This window comes from Eublepharis macularius, chromosome 10 (assembly GCF_028583425.1).
Source record: "Eublepharis macularius isolate TG4126 chromosome 10, MPM_Emac_v1.0, whole genome shotgun sequence".
Classification (NCBI taxonomy): Eukaryota; Metazoa; Chordata; class Lepidosauria; order Squamata; family Eublepharidae; genus Eublepharis; species Eublepharis macularius.
Genome location: NC_072799.1, coordinates 39,853,112 through 39,871,491, shown reverse-complemented (window position 1 = coordinate 39,871,491; position 18,380 = coordinate 39,853,112). Strand labels below are relative to the sequence as shown.

At 40.0% G+C, this 18,380-nt stretch overlaps 1 protein-coding gene across 1 annotated transcript; it reads left to right on the top strand.

The window, feature by feature from the left end:
* The first annotated feature begins 60 nt into the window (after window positions 1-60).
* NUDT6 (nudix hydrolase 6) lies at window positions 61-18,337 on the top strand. The gene is made up of 5 exons (XM_054989629.1): window positions 61-286; window positions 1,366-1,569; window positions 5,093-5,148; window positions 16,001-16,055; window positions 17,937-18,337. Exons 1-5 carry the CDS (start codon window positions 61-63, stop codon window positions 18,329-18,331), a joined length of 936 nt encoding a protein of 311 aa, XP_054845604.1. The 3' UTR covers window positions 18,332-18,337.
* The last annotated feature ends 43 nt before the right edge of the window (window positions 18,338-18,380 follow it).

Here is an 18,380-nt window from a genome sequence, read left to right as displayed (position 1 = left end):
AAGACTGCGTGATTGGCTGCGGAGGAGTCCCCCTCTTGGCTCGCTCCTCTCACAGCTGCTATGGCTGGAGGTGGGAGCTGGAGGTGGCTCTGCGTGCTGCGAGCGCGGCAGCTTGGGGCGCTGCTCCGTGGCCGCTGCCGCTGCCTTGGGGTCTCTGCCGCGTCCAGGCTGGTCGAAGCGGGGCTGCAGCCGCGGCTGGATAAGTTTGGCGGCCTCAGCCTGCACTTGGCTCAGCTGCGTTCTCCTGACAGCCTGGACACGGCCACCTTCCAGGGCTGGCTGCAGGGCAAGTGCCTTTGGCCTCTTGGGGTGGAGCCTGGCGGCGGGAGGGCTGGTGCATCAGTGTGACTTCCTTTGGATGGTGGGCTTGAGGCCAGTAGCACCTCAGAGACAAGCAAGAGTTTCAGGGCATAGGGAGTCAGCGCTCCTTTCTTCTGACGAAGGGAGCTGTAACTCTCGAAAGACAATATCCTTGAAAAACCTTGCCGATCTCTGAGGTGACACTGGACTCCAGTTCTGCTGTTGTACTGCAACCTACCTGAAACTCTTGTTTGGATGCATGTTTTGAGTGCAAGGGTTGCATGTGGGAGGCAGTGCCTTTGAGCATGTACGTAATGCAACTGCTATGTATGCACTTAAAACATATTCTGCACTTCCCAGCACAGTGCTCCCCAGGCACCTTCTGTTCACAATAATAATATATCAATATAATAAAGTATTTTTCTCACACACACCCATGCCTACAGCAATCATAGCCAAATCTAACATGCTTGGGACTTACAGTTCAGAGACCCTGTTTTTTTTTCCTTTTTGAATTTAAGCACTGTGCATGAAAGGACTAGAAGGTATTACTGATGAAGTACATCTTTTTCCAGTAGGTGGCAAGGTATAATTCTGAGCACTAGTTCAATGCAGCAGATACACCCATTAGCCCTCATTTGAAACTTACAGTAACCAGCAGGATTTAAGTCCAGTAGTATCTCAGAGACCAACAAGATTTTCAGAGTGTAAGGTTTCAAGAGTCAGAGTTCCCTTCTTCAGACACAAGCAGCCATAGACTACTTGATGGCCAAATAGGGGCTAAATAAGGTTAATACTAACACAGTTGACTCTCCAAAACATGATTTCAAAACAAAATTTGAATTGGATTTATGAACAACCATGCTAGATAATGGAGTCAGATAACCTGGTTGCACTAAACTGGAAGTTAGGGGGCATAAAGGAGCATGTTCCCACTCTCTGAACTATAGTCTGGCACTGAAATTTGTGGATTGAGCAACAGAAACAAAATCAGAAAAAAATAGTAACTAAACTATTGTTTCATGTGAATGAATATGGTATCTTTGCTGCTTTTCCTCTTTTTAGATTCTGTCAAGCAATGGAAAGCAGAAGGCCAAAAAGCAATCTGGCTACATGTTCCTATTCTCCAAAGCAGATTTATAGCTGCTGCTGCAGAGCAAGGCTTTACCTTCCACCATGCAGAATCAGACTGTGCTACACTTACCCTATGGTTAGGAGAAGGATGCAGCAAGTTGCCCCATTATGCTACTCATCAATTAGGTGTTGCAGGTGAGCTCTGGGAAGATGGGGGGAGGCAGTTTTTCTAAAAAAAACAGTGGTGATCACACAAACCAGAGTCAGAAGTGAGATTCTCATGGTCTGGTGCTTACATAACATTCCCAGTCTCTTTTCTATGGCTAGAAGAATGCCCCAGGCTTATGCGGTTCTTCCTCCCTGCAGCTTCTGTTATGGCAATTTCCCTTCTCCATGAGTTGCTTTAACTGTGGCATAGCATCAGCACTAAATGTTAAAAGCCAGACAAGATTGTCCTCCTAGAAAGAGGATGCTTTCACAAAGAAATTTTCCATTGCATTCCCCACTCTCAATCCCGGAACTGTTCTTTTTGGTGCTTCCACACAACATACCCCCTCCTTACCCCAGCTTTCCCAGTTATGCTATGGATATCCCTAAATCTGCTTTGGTATGGTCTTCCTGAAAGACTTACCCAAAGTCAGTCTGGGGGAAGTTTGGTGCCCACATGTAGCACCATTTCCTCCCGGGGGGAGGGGAGGGCTTTTTAATCAGTAGATGATATATCAACATAATGCCGTGACATATCTACTACCGATTTAACCCCCACCCACCCCCACCCCGCAAATCTAGCAAAAAGACAGAGTGGTGGACACAAGGGAAAGTATAGCAAATACTTTCATGAGAGCAGACTGGGGAGTTATCCCTGTGCCATAGCAAACAGAGTTGAAACCTCGTTTTAAAACTATGGTTTCAAATTCCACGGATTCCCAGACCATAAAACCTCTTGTTTATTTGGTATCACAACTAGGAATCATAAAGTCAGTAGAGGGCAGCAAAGACAAGAAATGATTAGTTTGTGCTTATGGGCATGTTTGAGCATGTTTGTCCAAAGTATGGATATAACTTTTTTCTATATAGCAAAATTCATTGTTCCATTTCCAAAATCCCTGAAGGCAATAGAATTTTTACCTATGTTGCACATGTGTCTTGCAGATGTTCAGTGGAACAGGATAGCATAACCTGTGAGTGCTTAAATATTATAAATTTTTACTTGTCCAGAGGTGCATCTGAAAGCCAGTCCTGTGATAAGAACTACATTTGAAAATGTTGTTTACTTCTTTCAGAACCATTTACCTATGAAGTCACCACTCCACAACACATGATTGGTAGGGAAGCAGTGAATTATACATCCATAAATCACTTTTATGGCTTCCTTATTTATGGGAATAGCCTGCAAGAGTCTGTTTTGCCAAAGAGCAAGAGATTCTTTAGGATTTGATAGCAATAAGCATACTAGTGTGGAAGGAAAGCAATTTATCATACACTGATTTTTAAAACTAATGTACAGATTACAAGTAGGGGTTAGGAAAAGACTAGGTAGAATATTACATTTAGAGAATGGTGTAAATGTTGCTTTGAACACCTGTTCCACTTGCTACACATGAATAAATATAGTGAGAGGATGCTTGCAAAACTTTTGAAAGGGAATCCAAAAACTTTGCTTTCAAGAGTATCTCAAAATGTTTTTGTACAAACTCTTTCTAGTTTACAGTCATGAAAACAGACCACAGCTACACTTAAACTCTCAACCTCTGTTTTCTGGCACACAGTTCAAACTGTCTGTGTCATTGACAAACATACTAAAGATGACTGCTTTTTCTCATCCTTACACCATAAAAGGTTAGGCCTGACTTCCCTCTTTCTCTCCCCTTGCTTTTCTTATTCTTTGAAATTAAAATGTGACACATAAGGCTATGACCTTATGCAAATTTAGTTGAGACTAAGCCACATTGAATTCAGCAGGATTTCTGAGTAATCATGCATAGGTTCAGGTCTTAAGTATCGCACCAATTATGGTATCAAACTGCTCTAATAACAGCTGTTGACCTCAGAGCTACAATTTATAATCAGAATGTCCAGATACTCCTCCTAATGTAGCGCTCAAGTCCTGAGATACAAGACTCTTGAGCACAAAGCAAGGAATATCCAGCCTACTTCCAGTCTGAACCGATCCTGGCATTATGTCAATGTAGCTATAGGAGACTGAATGCAATGATATTCCTGATCTACTCCAGAGCGTAAGAGTTCAGACTCACTCCCCCATTCATCCACCAACTTCCAGTGGTGGGTCTTGTCTAGATGTGCTCTCATTATAAAGTTCTGTTCACAATACGGAATAAGTCACATGGGAACACAATAGGGATTACTTTTGAGTAAGTTTGCATAGGATTAGGCTGTAAGGGTTGTAAAGAGCAGGCCAATTAGATACCTTTACTATTACCCTCTTTTCTTTCCAACAGGCATTTTTTTTAAAAAAATGGGAGCCATTCAGTTACATCTGCTGCCACATCAGCTTTTGCCCTTAGGGTGCAGTTCTTGTTCAAATGATAAATACAGCCCTAGATCCTAATACATCGTTGCTGCACTAAGGCAGAAATCCAGTGCTCACCTTTGGGAACTAGGCTCAGTACAACTTCCTTTTGAGTAAACCTGCGTGTGAACAGCTGAGAACATGTTCCCTGCTCCTTTCTCACATTCAGATAAATGTGTTCTTGTGACAAGGAGAAGGACTGGCAACTTTTGTTTTTACTGGCCTTGCATTTGTCCCTTTTATCAGCAGGCCAAAACACAGAAATTAATCATATAAACTGCTACCTGCACTGTTTTTAGATGTCAGGTTTCTGTGAAAAGCCAAGGAGCATTGACTGTAAAGACATGAGCGACTCTCATGAGGAATTTGATTGAACCCTCTCCATACAGGGTTTATTTTTAATAATTCTACAGGCAACAGCCTCTGGCTAAGAATCTACTCTGTAGTATATATAGACTGATGCATCATTCTGCCTTTAATATCATAAAAAATGGAAATGAAAATTACTTGGAATAAAAAACAAAACTGAATAGAGTCAATATAAGTAACTTCAAAGTTGATTTTGCACTTCTGTTTTGCCTCCAAAAGAATTCCACACCAAGAAATGCACTGCCAACCATGTGCAGGAAGGATGAAATCATGTGTATTATGTGACATCGGCTAGGAGGCATATGACTAATTTTCCTAAGGAATGCCTCTTCAGGAGTTTACTTCAGTGTTGTTGTCTCATGGTAAAAACATTTCTCCCATACGTAGACATGCGATTACATTATTTAAAAAGAATGGTGTTTTCAGTCTAGAAACTCATTCCTTAATATTTCCTTCCTATGTTAACTTGAAATTCTAGGTTGTGTACCTCAATATTCTAACTTCACTGTCTGCCAAGAACTGAATGCTGAATACAAGGCAGGATAGCTCTGGGGCAGGCGGATAACCTATTGAAATCAATGTCAGAACATGCATTCATGTGACAGCGCTTATCTGGAAGTGCCTTTAAATGGGGCGGGGGAAGAGTGGTTAATGTGATGGCGGGTGGTTCTGATGCAGAAAAATCTCTGAAGTACCCCCCCCACACACACACACACACACTTCCTTGAAATGACAACAAAAGCTTTGGATGTAAGATTTGATTATAGAATATTTTGTCTAAATTTATCATGGAACTTAGGATATATTTTTCCCCAGCAGGTGCTGTATTAAATACTAACACTGGGAAAGTATTGGTTGTACAAGACCGAAATAAAGTAAGTTAATCACATTATTTGGGGTAAATAAACATTTTATTTTTTTTTCAATATATTCGTATTGGTTTTCATTCCAACTTAAACTAATAACAGATTACTCAAGATTTTACATACCTCAATACATACATTTCAGTCTATCTCTTCTATACAACCATAGTTATGTCATCTTTTCACTACTGTCTTCCTATTGTTACTGTAAGACTCCTTTATTAGATTCTAATAGTCATTTTCTTTTCTCATTCGTTTAATTTGTGTCTTACTAAGTCTTAATTGAGTTCTTAATTTTTTTGTTTTCATTCCATCCATCTATAGAGCAAAGTCAATCTTCATTTCCAGTTGTGTCTGTTTTCTTTTTCTTTTATTTATTACTGTATCTGGTTCGGTCAATATATTTTATTGATTTTAATTTCGGCATAATCTGGTATCTGATCAATCAAATCTTACATAATTAATACCTGTTTATGCAATATATTTCAGTCCATCTCTACCATTCAATCACCGAGGTAAACAAACAATTTAATATGAATTTACATGAATGTAGTAGTTAAAAATTAACTAAATTCACATACACCTTAAGTTAAAATGACAGGGTAATAATTTTAAGTACAGTCTACCTATGTAATATTTTTTTACCATTTAAAATCATAATTATTTAAGATTTCAATTATATTTTCAATTATGTTTTTAGAAAGGAAAATTACATTATGGAATTACTTTTGGTCCCTGGATAGAAAGAATTTTCCAGGAAAATCTCATTGTGAGAGTATGCCTTTTGGTTGCTGGTATCTCCTTTCTAGTGTTTGATTTTTCAAGGCTTGTGTGGGCATGTTTGTTCGCTTTGGGGGACTGCGATGCAAGTACTTGTTAAAATAATACTTAATTAACAAGTAAATTTTGGCCACAAACCATGCAATAAGTCCCATTGAACACAGTGGGAATTACTTCTGAGGAAACGTGCATAAGATCAAACTGCACGTCTTGGTAACTTTCTCCAGAAGCAACCATGGTTGGATATTCCTAAAGACTGGTATAATTGAGAATGGAAACCTTTCAAAAAGGCTTTAAACCATTAGCTGTAAAGAACTGTCTAATTGCTTTTGGTATTTTGGAAAAGGCAGACTAAATTTTTGAGGTTTCAGAAATAAGCTACCAGGCGTCTGTTGTAATTTGTTTTCAGAGAACGACATTAAAGTTTTAGCGGAGACTGCAAGGCAGCAAAAACTGGCATGGGTGCCCTACTCCATGAAATCTCGAGTGTGAACAGGAACAAGTGCAGAACACAAATAAGCTATATAAACATATATATGCTGAAGCTGGCATAGGCCTATGAACTTAAACAAGACTATCAGGGAGAGACTACAGCCTTGCTTAAGTGGTGGGGGGATGTCACTCTGCCAGAGCTAATGGCAGCGTACCACAGAGAAACCCTATGCTCAGCCGGCAGTAGAGGCAATAGAATATCCATAGAAACAAAAGCCAATTCATCAGCACTTACAGATTTGTCTACAGTGTCTCTGCTTCCCTACCCACCCTGTTCACCAATGACATTACCACATAATCCATGCAAAGAACACATCAAAGAACACATAGGAATGGTTAGATGAACCCATGACATCATCCAGCCTAGACATCATCTATCCGATAGACATTCAGAGTATAACCAGGCAGCCAGGAAAAAACACCACAACCTCCCAGTGCAGTAGGAAGATGGGCAGGAACTGATGCCTGTAACGCCACATTCCAGAGCTTCATGAAGATCAATATTTGTATCACTTGGCAGCACAAACATAAACAGTCTGCAAATAACCATCCTTTGGCAGGAAAAATGGCAAGCCTAGGCTGGGAAGCGAAGATTGTCCTTCCAGTCACATTCCAGTGAGGTCCCCATCCCACTGGGATGGAAACATGGATGGAGAAGCATCCTTAAGTTCTACTGTGCTCCCATAAACACTCCTCAGAAAACTCCAAGAAACACAGTTGTTTCTGTGCCTGTGCGATGGAACAAGTTCTTTGCCAGGAGAAGGTGACATGCATGAAGAAGAGCAGAAACTGTAACTGGAAGCTCACAAGGCCTGGGGCCAGGAATTGCCTAGAATTTCTGAGGGAAGAACTCTTAAAAGAAGAAACAGGAGATGGAATTTGAGCCCTGTCCCAGTGACACATTGAAGTGACTTCCAGAGCTTACCTTCTAAATGCTTTGCCAGCAACAATTATTTTAGATGAAAAAGGCAGCACATTAGAACTAGAACCCAGCATTTTGATTCCACGGAGTAAACACATATGTAAAAGCAGAGAGAATAGTTAGGCTTATGTTGGGGCCTCTGTAGTGTTCTAATGGCCAGTCCTATGACATTTCCCTTCCCTCCACTACTATCCCTATGTACCACATCTGCAATGGACAGCCATATGAAGGGCTCCACATGGCCCAGTGTAACAGCACAGTCTAGGGTTGCCAACTTCAGGTTGGAAGTTCTGGAGATTTGGGAGTGGAACCTGGGGAGGGCAGGGTTTGGGAAGAGGAGGAACCTCAGCAGAGTCCACCGTCCAAAGCAACCTGTTTTCTCCAAGAGAACTGATCACTGCTGTCTGGAGATCAGCTGTGATTCTGGGGTATCTCCAGGTTCCACCTTGAGGTTGACAACCGTATCACAGCTCCAGGTAAGGTTGCCAGACTGGCCTGGCAACAATTGTAAATGGGGGACATCATAGACGGCAGTCAGTAACAGTGTGACATCACTTCCAGGAAAAACCCGGAAGCGATGTCACATTTCTCATCACACCATAGCATTTCCAGTGTTACCCTAGCACGTGTCAATTCCTAGAAAGGCATGACATCACTTCTGGGTTTCCCCCCAGAAGTGGCATCATGCCATCAGCCTGCTAGCTGGGACATCCCCCACCCCTGCTGGGGGACTGGCAATGCTAGCCTCATGGCAAAAGAGGTTCCCAGTTCAATTGCTGGGCATTTTCCTTCAGAGGGAAAAAGAAGTAAAAGGCCACACTTCCACACACATACTGATAAGTCAATCAGAGTACATTGTGCAAGGACTAATGACATCATGAAAGCAACAACGTTCGGCATATTATCACAACAGCAATAACCAGCCAGGGTGTCTTGAAAAGCTGGGATGTTCTTCATCACCAATACCATCCTCATCAAATCCCGTAGTGTATTACTGTGTTGACTGTGAACATATACATCTTGATCCAACTAAGCAATGCTTTGCTTTCCTATCCCTTCAAAACACTGAACTAAAGAATTTTCCATTAATTTTATCTTTTTATGTTTTTCTCTCACTCACCATTTTCTACCTATACCTAGGTTCTTGTAGTTGCATCAAGTTTTTTTTATTTTTTAAAGTTTTTATTACTGTACAGAGCCCCGTGGCGCAGAGTGATAAGCTGCAGTATTCCAGCCCAAGCTCTGCTCACGAGTCACGACCTGAGTTTGATCCTGGCAGAAGCTGGGTTCAGGTAGCCAGCTCAAGGTTGACTCAGCTTTCCATCCTTCCGAGGTCGGTAAAATGAATACCCAGTTTCCTGGGGGTAAAGTGTAGATGGCTAGGGAAGGCAACGGCAAATCACCCCATAACAAAAAGTCTGCCAAGAAAATGTTGTGATGTGACATCCCCTGATGGGTCAGTAATGACTAAGTGCTTACACAGGGGACTACCTTTACTTTTTTATTATTGTACAGAACAAATAACAACAAAAATATAACAACAATAATGGCAAGTCTGCATATAAGACTCTATGAAAGATCCCCAAATACCTAGAAATAAATCTATTTGCAATTGTCATCTGTATGCCATAAGTTCAAATATTGCTAAAATTATAAGTTCCTTGATCCATTGAATTATGTTCCTTGATTCATTGAATTATGGCAGGTGGACATTTGTCTTTCCATGCTATAATATAAGTCTTTTAGCTGCAGTAAGGACACGGAGGGTTCATTTATCCATTGGTTATGCTCTAGGAAACAGATAGTTTAGACGTACATAAACAGCTTCAAAAATCAATGAGTATTCTAATACAAAATTGATATGAGTCATGACTTACTTCCTCCCCAAAATACCAAATAACTGGACACATCCAAAGCATATGTTTAAGAGATGCGGCCTGTAAGTTCCAATGCCAGCAAGAGACTATACTTAATCCTTTATAAAAAAGGTGCTGTGGTGTCCAATATTCCCTAAACATAATTTTTTGCTGAATAAGTAGCAGTTTTAGATCCACAGAAGTAACAGGTATAAAACTTAAGGCATGTCCCATTGCTTTGGTAAAATTGGACAATCTAACTGCTTAACACATTCATTCCTGAGACCCTCCATATCATATTTATTAACTGACATCAAATATTGTAGATTTTGTTTTCTGCATTGAACCGGTAAGAGTTTCCAAAAACAGAGGAGACTGAAATACTCAACGCCACAGGGCCATATTTAAATACCCCCAAATGTTGCAGTAGTAAATACTGCCATTCAGCAGAAGTTGTTAACTTATGTCGAGACCTCAGCTGAGAAAAAGACAGAAACTTATCATCACAGCCTATCAATTAATACAGAGGAAAAAATCCTCTATCTGTCCAAGGCTTCCATAAAAAATGTTTCCTCCAATTTTAAAATCTGGATTGGCCCATATTGTGAAAATAGTCAAATTGATATTGTTGTGACATTATGAATGTATGTATTTAAAATATTTACATGGCACCTTTCCATTCAAAATAGGGTACCCAAGGTGGTGAACAACAAATAATTGAAACAGATAATTTAAAAATATATATAAACATATAATTTAAAATGCATATATAAATACAATTTTAAAAGCATATAGACTTAAACACAAACAAACACAATCAGGGAGGAGGGCTAGTAAGAGTTTACTGAGGTACGCCAAATGAAACAAAAAGTCTTCACCCACTGGCAGAAAACAGGTGAATCTCCCTGGGGAGGGAGTTCCAAAGTTTTGGTGCCACAACCAAGAAAGCCCTTTCTCTGGTCGCCACCCGTGTAGTCTCAGACGGCAAGGGCACACGAAGAAGGCCTCCGAAGATTAACAAAGTTGACGGGTAGGTTCATATGAGAGAAGGTGGTTCTTTTCCTCATCCCAAGCTGCATAGAGCTTTAAAGGTCAATACCAGAACCTTGAATTGGGCCCAGAAGCAAACTGCGAGCCACTATAGATGAAACAACACTGGAGTGACATGGTCCCTGTGGTCCACCCCAGTCAACACTCTGGCTGCAGCATTCTGTACCAATTGCAGTCTTCCTGACAATCTTCAAGGGCAGCCACACATAGCGCTTGACAGTAATCTAATGGGAATGTTAGCAGGACATGAACCATAGTGGCAAGATCTTTCCTGCCCAGGAAGGGCAGGGTGAAAAGCACCCCTGGCCATTGCTGCCACCTGTTTATCCAGAAGGAGGTCCAGGTTCAGCAGCACCGCCAAGCTGCAAAACTGCTCTTTTATGGGTGCAACCCATCAAGAACAGGAGATATCCCCGTACCTGAGTCAAACCTTCCCACCCACAAGTAGCACCTCAATTTTGTCAAGCTTATGTTTCACTTTGTTAGCCCTTGTCCATTCCAAAACTGCCTCCAGGCACCTGTTCACAGTTTCCACAGCCTCCCTGGGATCTGCTGGAAGCATAAGATAGAGCTGAATTTCATCCGTCAATCGGTGACAAGTTCAGTTCAAATCTCTGGATGACCTCTCCCAACAGTAGATGTTGAAAAGCTATGGGGGACAAGACAGGACCTTATGGAATCCCAGAGACAAGGGGCCAACTGGCAGAGCAGCACCACACTCTGAAACCCACCTAATTGAAGCCTACTGTAATTTTCTAATTATAGAAACTGCAGGAGGAGCAATATTGTAGTTGCATCAAGGTGAAATCAGTGGCAATAATCCAGCAGGTTATGCGCACTAGCCTATTAAAACCTATGCCTGTGCTAGATCATTCTCTGTAGCCTCTTAGTAGAAGAGGGTTGGATTTTGTAAAATCCTGATAGACTAAATTAATAAATTCTGGGTCTGACTTTATAACTGGAAGAGATCGCTGCTGTATGGGCTGTCAGATTATTTTTCACTACATGGCCTTATAGATGAAACAATTAAGTACAAGTGTAAGTTGTGGTGGTTTCTGTGATGTAGAACTGGAAGGCCATTGATATCCGTTGTATGATGATTGCTTCCATGTATCATGAATATATTGATCTGAATCAATAACTTGGCAGATTAAAACTCAGTATTTTATGAGCCAGTTATGTGACTTTAGTGGCAAACCTTTTACATATGAACACAAGGATATTATGGATATTATGGATAAGGCTCACTGAATAAAATGAGACTTATTTCTGAATAACCATACATAGGATTGGATGCTTAGCGCCTTAGAAGACTTGTGTATTAGGCTTTTTAAAAACCTATATATATAAAACATGACTTACAGATTCTCTGTAAAACTTTATTATGTGTAACAAACAGCAATCTTTAAGGTTTGCTATAGATTTAACCCACAATTATTTCTTGTATATTTCTTGTATTCTGATTAAATAATCTTGCTCGCTGATTTTCTTCTTAGCCTTATTTTCCATCCACCGCTAGCAACAGGCATGGGATGAACTTTATCATGGCCAAACACAAGCAATATAATGTTTAATTTGTAATTCAAAAGCTGAAGTATAGGAGTCTCAAATGTAGTGAGTAATAAAGTATTGTTTGTATTTTAGTCAGTGTAAAGCAGAACTCTTCATATTTCCGTGTAACGGGAGCATCTAGGCTCATTTTGACTAGCTGCCAGCTTAATGTGCTAGTCTGGCATGTGCACCATAAACTCCATAGACTATAGTTACAGTTTCCAGCACAGGAAAATCTGTAGATCCCAATTTAGAAAAAGATCATTTCTTTTCCACTGATGTTTATAGTGATGAAGAATATAATATTAATAGATGTAAGAAATAACTGCTCCTGCAAAAAAAAAGTATTCTTTAAAATACTTCTCTAAAGGAGGAAAGCAAGTTCATGAAGAACCATATTGTACTTGTTAAGGATTTGGCTTCCTGCCTTTTTAAAACTTTCAGTTGAAATTTGCCAACAGCTACTTCTAGGTACAAAAATGTCCTCTGTGTATATATCTATGCAAGAGGAAAGTGTTTTAGAAGCACTCTGAGTTCCAGAGATGTGACCAAGTGTATTGAAAGTTCAGAGTCGTTATGTTTATGTATTGGTGACCTGTACTGTGTCAGAACATTTTAAGAGCTGCTTATGTGATGTCATGTCTACAGCCAATCAAAACAGTTTCCTGTGAGTGAAAATGAAGCCTGAAAGTGCATTAAATATATCTTCTATAAATCAGTTTTCTATGTACGCTACTTAAAACTCTAGTTAACATGGTGTGCAATAGTGGAGAAGGGGGGGGCAACATTAACACTGATAAAAATGGATGTACTGCTGGTAGGAGGGAAGTCCAACTTGGGAACTGGAATGTCTCTTGTTCTGGATGGGCTTACACTCCCCTAGAGTAGGTTCTTAGCTTGGAGGTGCTACTGGACCCAGGCCTCCTGTTGGGTAAACAGCTTCAACTGTTGTATTGTCGAAGGCTTTCACGGCCGGAGAACGATGGTTGTTGTGGGTTTTCCGGGCTGTATTGCCGTGGTCTTGGCAAGACCACGGCAATACAGCCCGGAAAACCCACAACAACCAAGCTTCAACTGTTCTTGAACAGGAAAGATCTTGCCACTGTGGTGCATTCCCTGGTAACATCTAGAATAGATTACTGCAGTGAGCTCTACGTAGGTCTGCCCATGGATACTGTTCATCAGTTACAGTTGGTACAGAACGTTTTGGCCAGAAAACTGACTAGAGTGGGTCATAGAAACCATATCACTCCAGTCTTGTTCCATCTACATTGGCTCCCACTTTGCTTCTGGGCCCAATTCAAGGTGCTGGTATTGACCTTTAAAGCCCTATACAGCTTGGGTCCAGCATACCTTAAAATATCGCCTACTCCCATACAAACCTTCCAACTACTACTCTGGTCATCTTCAGAGGCTCTGCTTTGGCTGCCCCGGTGAGCTGAGACTAGATAGGTGGCTACCAAAGGAAGAGTCTTCTTGATAGTTTTTTATTTATGTTATGTATAGTCTGCCTTTCTCACGGTGACTCAAGGCAGATTACACAGTGTCAGTACAGCCAATTTCAAAGATTTCAATAAACAATGTATTAGGGTATATAAATGTGAATGTGCAAAGATTTAAACCTAGCAAGAATCCAATAGAGTTGAAGAAATGCTAAAACAGAGCATAAGCAATTCTAAGACTATTAAACAACATAGAAACTATCTAGTAGGATCATACTTACAGCAACAGACAGCACATCATAGTAGTCTGTAGTCCCTATGCCTTTACTTATGCATCTCTTTGAGAACACTTCCTTGTGGCAGCAAAGCTTTGAAACTCTCCCAGGGAGATTGTTCTGTCTCCCTCTATCGTTGACCTTTGTTCAGCATTCCCTCACAAATGTATCTAACCCTCCTCTCTGTGTGTTTTTAATATGTTTATATTTTATTAAACTGTTCCGTGTTTTAACATTTGCACTTTGTGGCATAGAAATGTTTAAAATAAATAAATGTAGGAGAGATTGAAGGTATTCATTTTCCCTTTCCGCTCTAGCTTCATATTTTTGTTCCTTCTTCACGGTTGGTGGGCCTGGCAGCCTTCTAAAGCAAATCTTTTCTGGATGACAAAAGGGCTTGCTTATTCATGTAGAAAGCCAGATACACCAAGATGCATTTGCTTAAGCATTTTGCTGCAGAGGACAGCTCTTCTCCCTTCTTGCATACACAGTAAATAAAAGGCACCTGACATTCTTTGTAAGAAAGGAGTTGTAGTTGCCAATCTCAATCATTATTTTTATTAATATTTAATTTGAATTATATAACAAGCATCCCAATCACTTGGGATAGCCCAGGTGAGCCTGATCTCATCAGACCTCAGAAGCTAAGCAGGGTCAGCCTCGGTTAGTAATTGGATGGTAGGTCTCCAATGAAGACCAGGGTTACAGAGGCAGGTAATGGCAAACCACCTCTGTTAATCTCTTGCCATGAAAACCCCACCAAGGGTTGCCATAGGTCAATTCTGACTTGAGGGCACTCTCCACCACCATATAACAAACAATTCATCAGATGACACAAATATGTTTTATTTTGAAAACAAATGAATTATTACAGATACAAAAGAAAACTTTGCCAGTGCAGTATAAAACAGTACTACAATCATAGAACAGTACTACAATCATTATTTCAAAATGTACTTATTTTTTTGGAAAAAGCAAACACTGAAGAATACACTGGTGATTAGATAATAGATTATACTGGCTTCAATCCAACACATATTTAGGTTTCTTTAAGGCCACTGAAATCAGTGAAAGTAACTGTTGGATTGTGGCCATAGACTACCTGTAGCAGCTTCATTAATGTCCTCTTTACTACTTTAACTAGTTAATGAGCAGCAAGGTTGCAAGTATAAACCGTCTAACAGTGATCAGACGAATCAGTAGATGTTTTCTTGCAATATATTATGTAGACAATTAATTGTCTTTGGTGATCACATTTGCACAAACAAAAATGTCTAAGACAAGTCAACAAAGATCCAGATCCAGAGGAGTTAGCTGTGTTAGCCTGTAGTAGCAAAATAGTAAAGAGTCCAGTAGCACCTTTAAGACTAACCAACTTTACTGTATCATAAACTTTCAAGAAGAGGTGGAGTGCACAATCCAGGCTGGGTGTGACCCCTCCCCTCCAGAGCTGAATCTGAATAGAATGCCTGAAAAGGCAGGTACTTCTGGTGAGATAACCATTCATAGTCTCTATTCAATCCAAGTCTGAGTCAAATTTACATATGAATTCCAATTCAGCAGCTTCCCATTGGATTCTGTTTTTGAAAGGTTTCTGTTGAACTACAATGACCTTCAAGTCCTTGATGGAATGTCCTGGTAGATTGTTCTCCCACTGGTTTCTGGATGTTGCCATTTCTTATGTCAGATTTGTGTCCATTTATTCTTTTGCGCAGAGGTTGGCTGGTTTGTCCAATGTACAGAGCAGATGGACATTGTTGGCACATGAGGGCATATATTACATTGGAGGATCAGCAGCTGTAAGAGCCAGAGGTAGTGTAGTTGACGCCATTGGGTCCTGTAATCATATTTCCTGGGTAGATATGAGGGCAGAGTTGGCATCTGGGTCCATTGCAGGGCCTGGTACCTGTGTTGGTGACTCTGCTAGCCGATTTATGGTTGTTAGTGAGAAGTTGTTTAAGGTTGGGAGGCTGTCTGTAGGCAAGAAGGATTCCACCCAGGGCTTGTGAGAGAGAGGCATCGTTATCCAGGATGGGCTGTAGATCACCGATGATACATTGGATGGGTTTGAGCTGGGAACTATAGGTGACAACCAGTGATGTTCTGTTGTTAGGTTTGTCCTGGAGTAGACTGTTTCTGTATACTAGTCTGGCCCAGTTGATTTGTTTCCTCACCTCATTTGGTGGGTACTGTAGCCCCAAAAATGCTTGGTGTAATTCTCTTAAGTGGAAGTCCCAATCAAGAGCATTGGAGCAGATATGATTGTAACGTAAGGCTTGGCTATAGACAATCGACCGATTAGCCAGTTTCTTCATACCCTCCATCCATCTGATGAAGAGAATTGTGGTTCTCAAAAGCTTATGCTACAGTGAAGTTGGTTAGTCTTAAAGGTGCTACTGGACTCTTTACTATTCAACAAAGGTAGGAATTGTATTTTGTTCTTTGTAACAGGAAAAAAGTAAGATTAACTATCTTGTTATTTTTATTCACTACAAGACTACAAATGTATGGAAATTTCCTGGAGGGTTGTCTGAACCAGGAGAAGACATAGGTAAGCACTTGGCTGATGGAACTATTGTAGTAATGGCAGCCTTTTAATGCAGAAGCTTGAAACTTACAGTCATCCATTGGTTCCACATTGACCAAGGTCTACAGTGTAAGATCGATGGGAGTGTAGGTGAAGCTGCCAGCATGTGCAGACTGAAGTGTTCAAATGTGCCCTGGATATTTAGATGTAACACCTTCTACTTTGTGCCAGCACTTCAACAGTTACCATGCAACTCACATTCTATCATGTGGGAGACAGATTATATGCAATAACCATTATTCAGACCTGCTTCACATATTTGCATTGTTTGTGCCGCAATGACACACTCATTTTAATTACTGAATTACAAATGTTTAATATCTTCAAGAGGCTAACAGGAAATTTATTGAACGATAAATATTTAAGTATATTAGCAAATAAAATAACGTTGAAAACTCTTGTTATGTAGTCTAAATACACTTTCTGTATGTTTGGAAGATTCAATATCATATCTTGTGTACTTCTAAATTTTTAGAATGAATAGTTGATTAGCAAAGACGACAAAAGTTGTCAAAACATTATTTTCACAAATTTCTGCTGTAATTAATTAGTAATTGTGAATGTATGCCATGAACAGACGTTTCAAAACAACACTTGCTCTTCGTAGCTGTAATACTGTGTGATTGCCCAACTAACCAACTGTTAAATCTTCACTGAAACCCCACCCACAGTCAAACTTGGAAACAATTATAATAATGGGTCCATCGTTCACATATGTTTATGATGGGGGTACAAATATATCACACATAGGCATGTCATTCTGGCATATTTACACATACTAGAAGAGTATACTATACGGCTTTTCCTATCCTTCTAAATATTTAATACTGAGAAATTTATGGTAATTTATTCCTTCCACCAATATATAAAATACTTCCACAGGCAACATTTATTGGAATGGCCAAAAAATAAAATCTCAGGATTAATCCTTGGAGTTGAGAACTGGGATCACTTGACCATTTTGTTGCATAACATATGAGCTGTAGGCCTACTATATATATAAATACTTCCTATCCAAGAAACTAACTGCATTTTCCAGGCTAACAGAGATTTGTTTAATTAACTCTACTTGTTTTCAGTAAACCTACTCTCTTTTTTCCTTTTGGTAATTTTTATATACTTGAGTTGAAAGTGCATTCACTTTTCATGTCTTTCTGTTGTCGCAGGCATTCCTTGGGGTTCAGTTGCTCACAAATTAGGAATTTCAACATGCCTGTGGTGTTCTTACTGATAATGTAATCTGATTGAGGCCTAAATTTTCATATTCTGCCAACGTATTTCATAAGTGACATTAAGATGTCTGCTGGGACCTGACCGGAACTCCCTGCTCCAGTATGACATGAATGTATTCTAAGCAATAACATTTTCTTCTAAATGTAACCTTATATCATTTAAGTCTGTGATTCCCAACTGGTAGGTCAGCTGTCAAAAAACACTTCTCTCAATGAGCGTGTGACTTAACAATCTAAAGTTCTCTTGGAAAATATCCTTCATAGGTCTGGAAACTATTAGGTTGAGTTTTCTAGTATTGAGAAAGTACCTATAATTAAAAGAGGTAAAAAGGTACAAACGAAACCTAGTAAAGCTCAACAGAGTTTTGCAAGACACATTTCAAATGGAAGTTTCTACAGTAGTGATTTTAGAGTACTAACAAGAAAAAAGGGGTCAATTTTGTGGCTAGCCCCCCCCCCCCCCAAGCTAACAGGCACACAAAATGTATGCAGCTGAAAGCCAGATTCAGGGGCTAATGGGTAAGATGGAGGGGCAAGAACCGAATTATTGTGAAAAGTTCCCAAAATGTAATTTCTGACTAAAAGCAGCACAAGAATTTTTTCTTCTATTTAGGAAACACAGCTGTTCGAGAAGTTTTTGAAGAGACTGGCATAAAGTCAGAATTCAAGTCCCTTCTAAGTATACGGCAGCAACACAGACACCCTGGAGCCTTTGGGAAGTCCGATATGTATATCATCTGCCGCCTGGATCCTTACTCTTTTGACATCAGTTTCTGCCAGCAGGAATGCCTGAGGTGTGAATGGATAGACCTAGCTGAGCTCGCCAAGACAAAAGATACTACTCCAATCACCACCAATGTAGCTAGACTACTTTTATATGGATACAAGGAAGGGTTTGATAAAATTGATCTAACAATGAAGGAATTTCCAGCAGTGTACACTGGCCTTTTCTATAAACTGTACCATAGAGAACTACCAGATGATTACAGAAATACCACAAACTTATAATAAATTTGGGGAGGGATGTAAATCAAAGAATACTTTTACTAACATTTTT

Bases quoted from the DNA above. Each gene is read 5' to 3' on its own strand.
- NUDT6 (XM_054989629.1), top strand. From the start codon at position 61: ATGGCTGGAGGTGGGAGCTGGAGGTGGCTCTGCGTGCTGCGAGCGCGG. The intron at 1,570-5,092 runs GTGAGCTCTGGG...TTTCCCCAGCAG, and splicing joins TCATCAATTAGGTGTTGCAG to GTGCTGTATTAAATACTAAC. The intron at 5,149-16,000 runs GTAAGTTAATCA...ATTCACTACAAG, and splicing joins TTGTACAAGACCGAAATAAA to ACTACAAATGTATGGAAATT.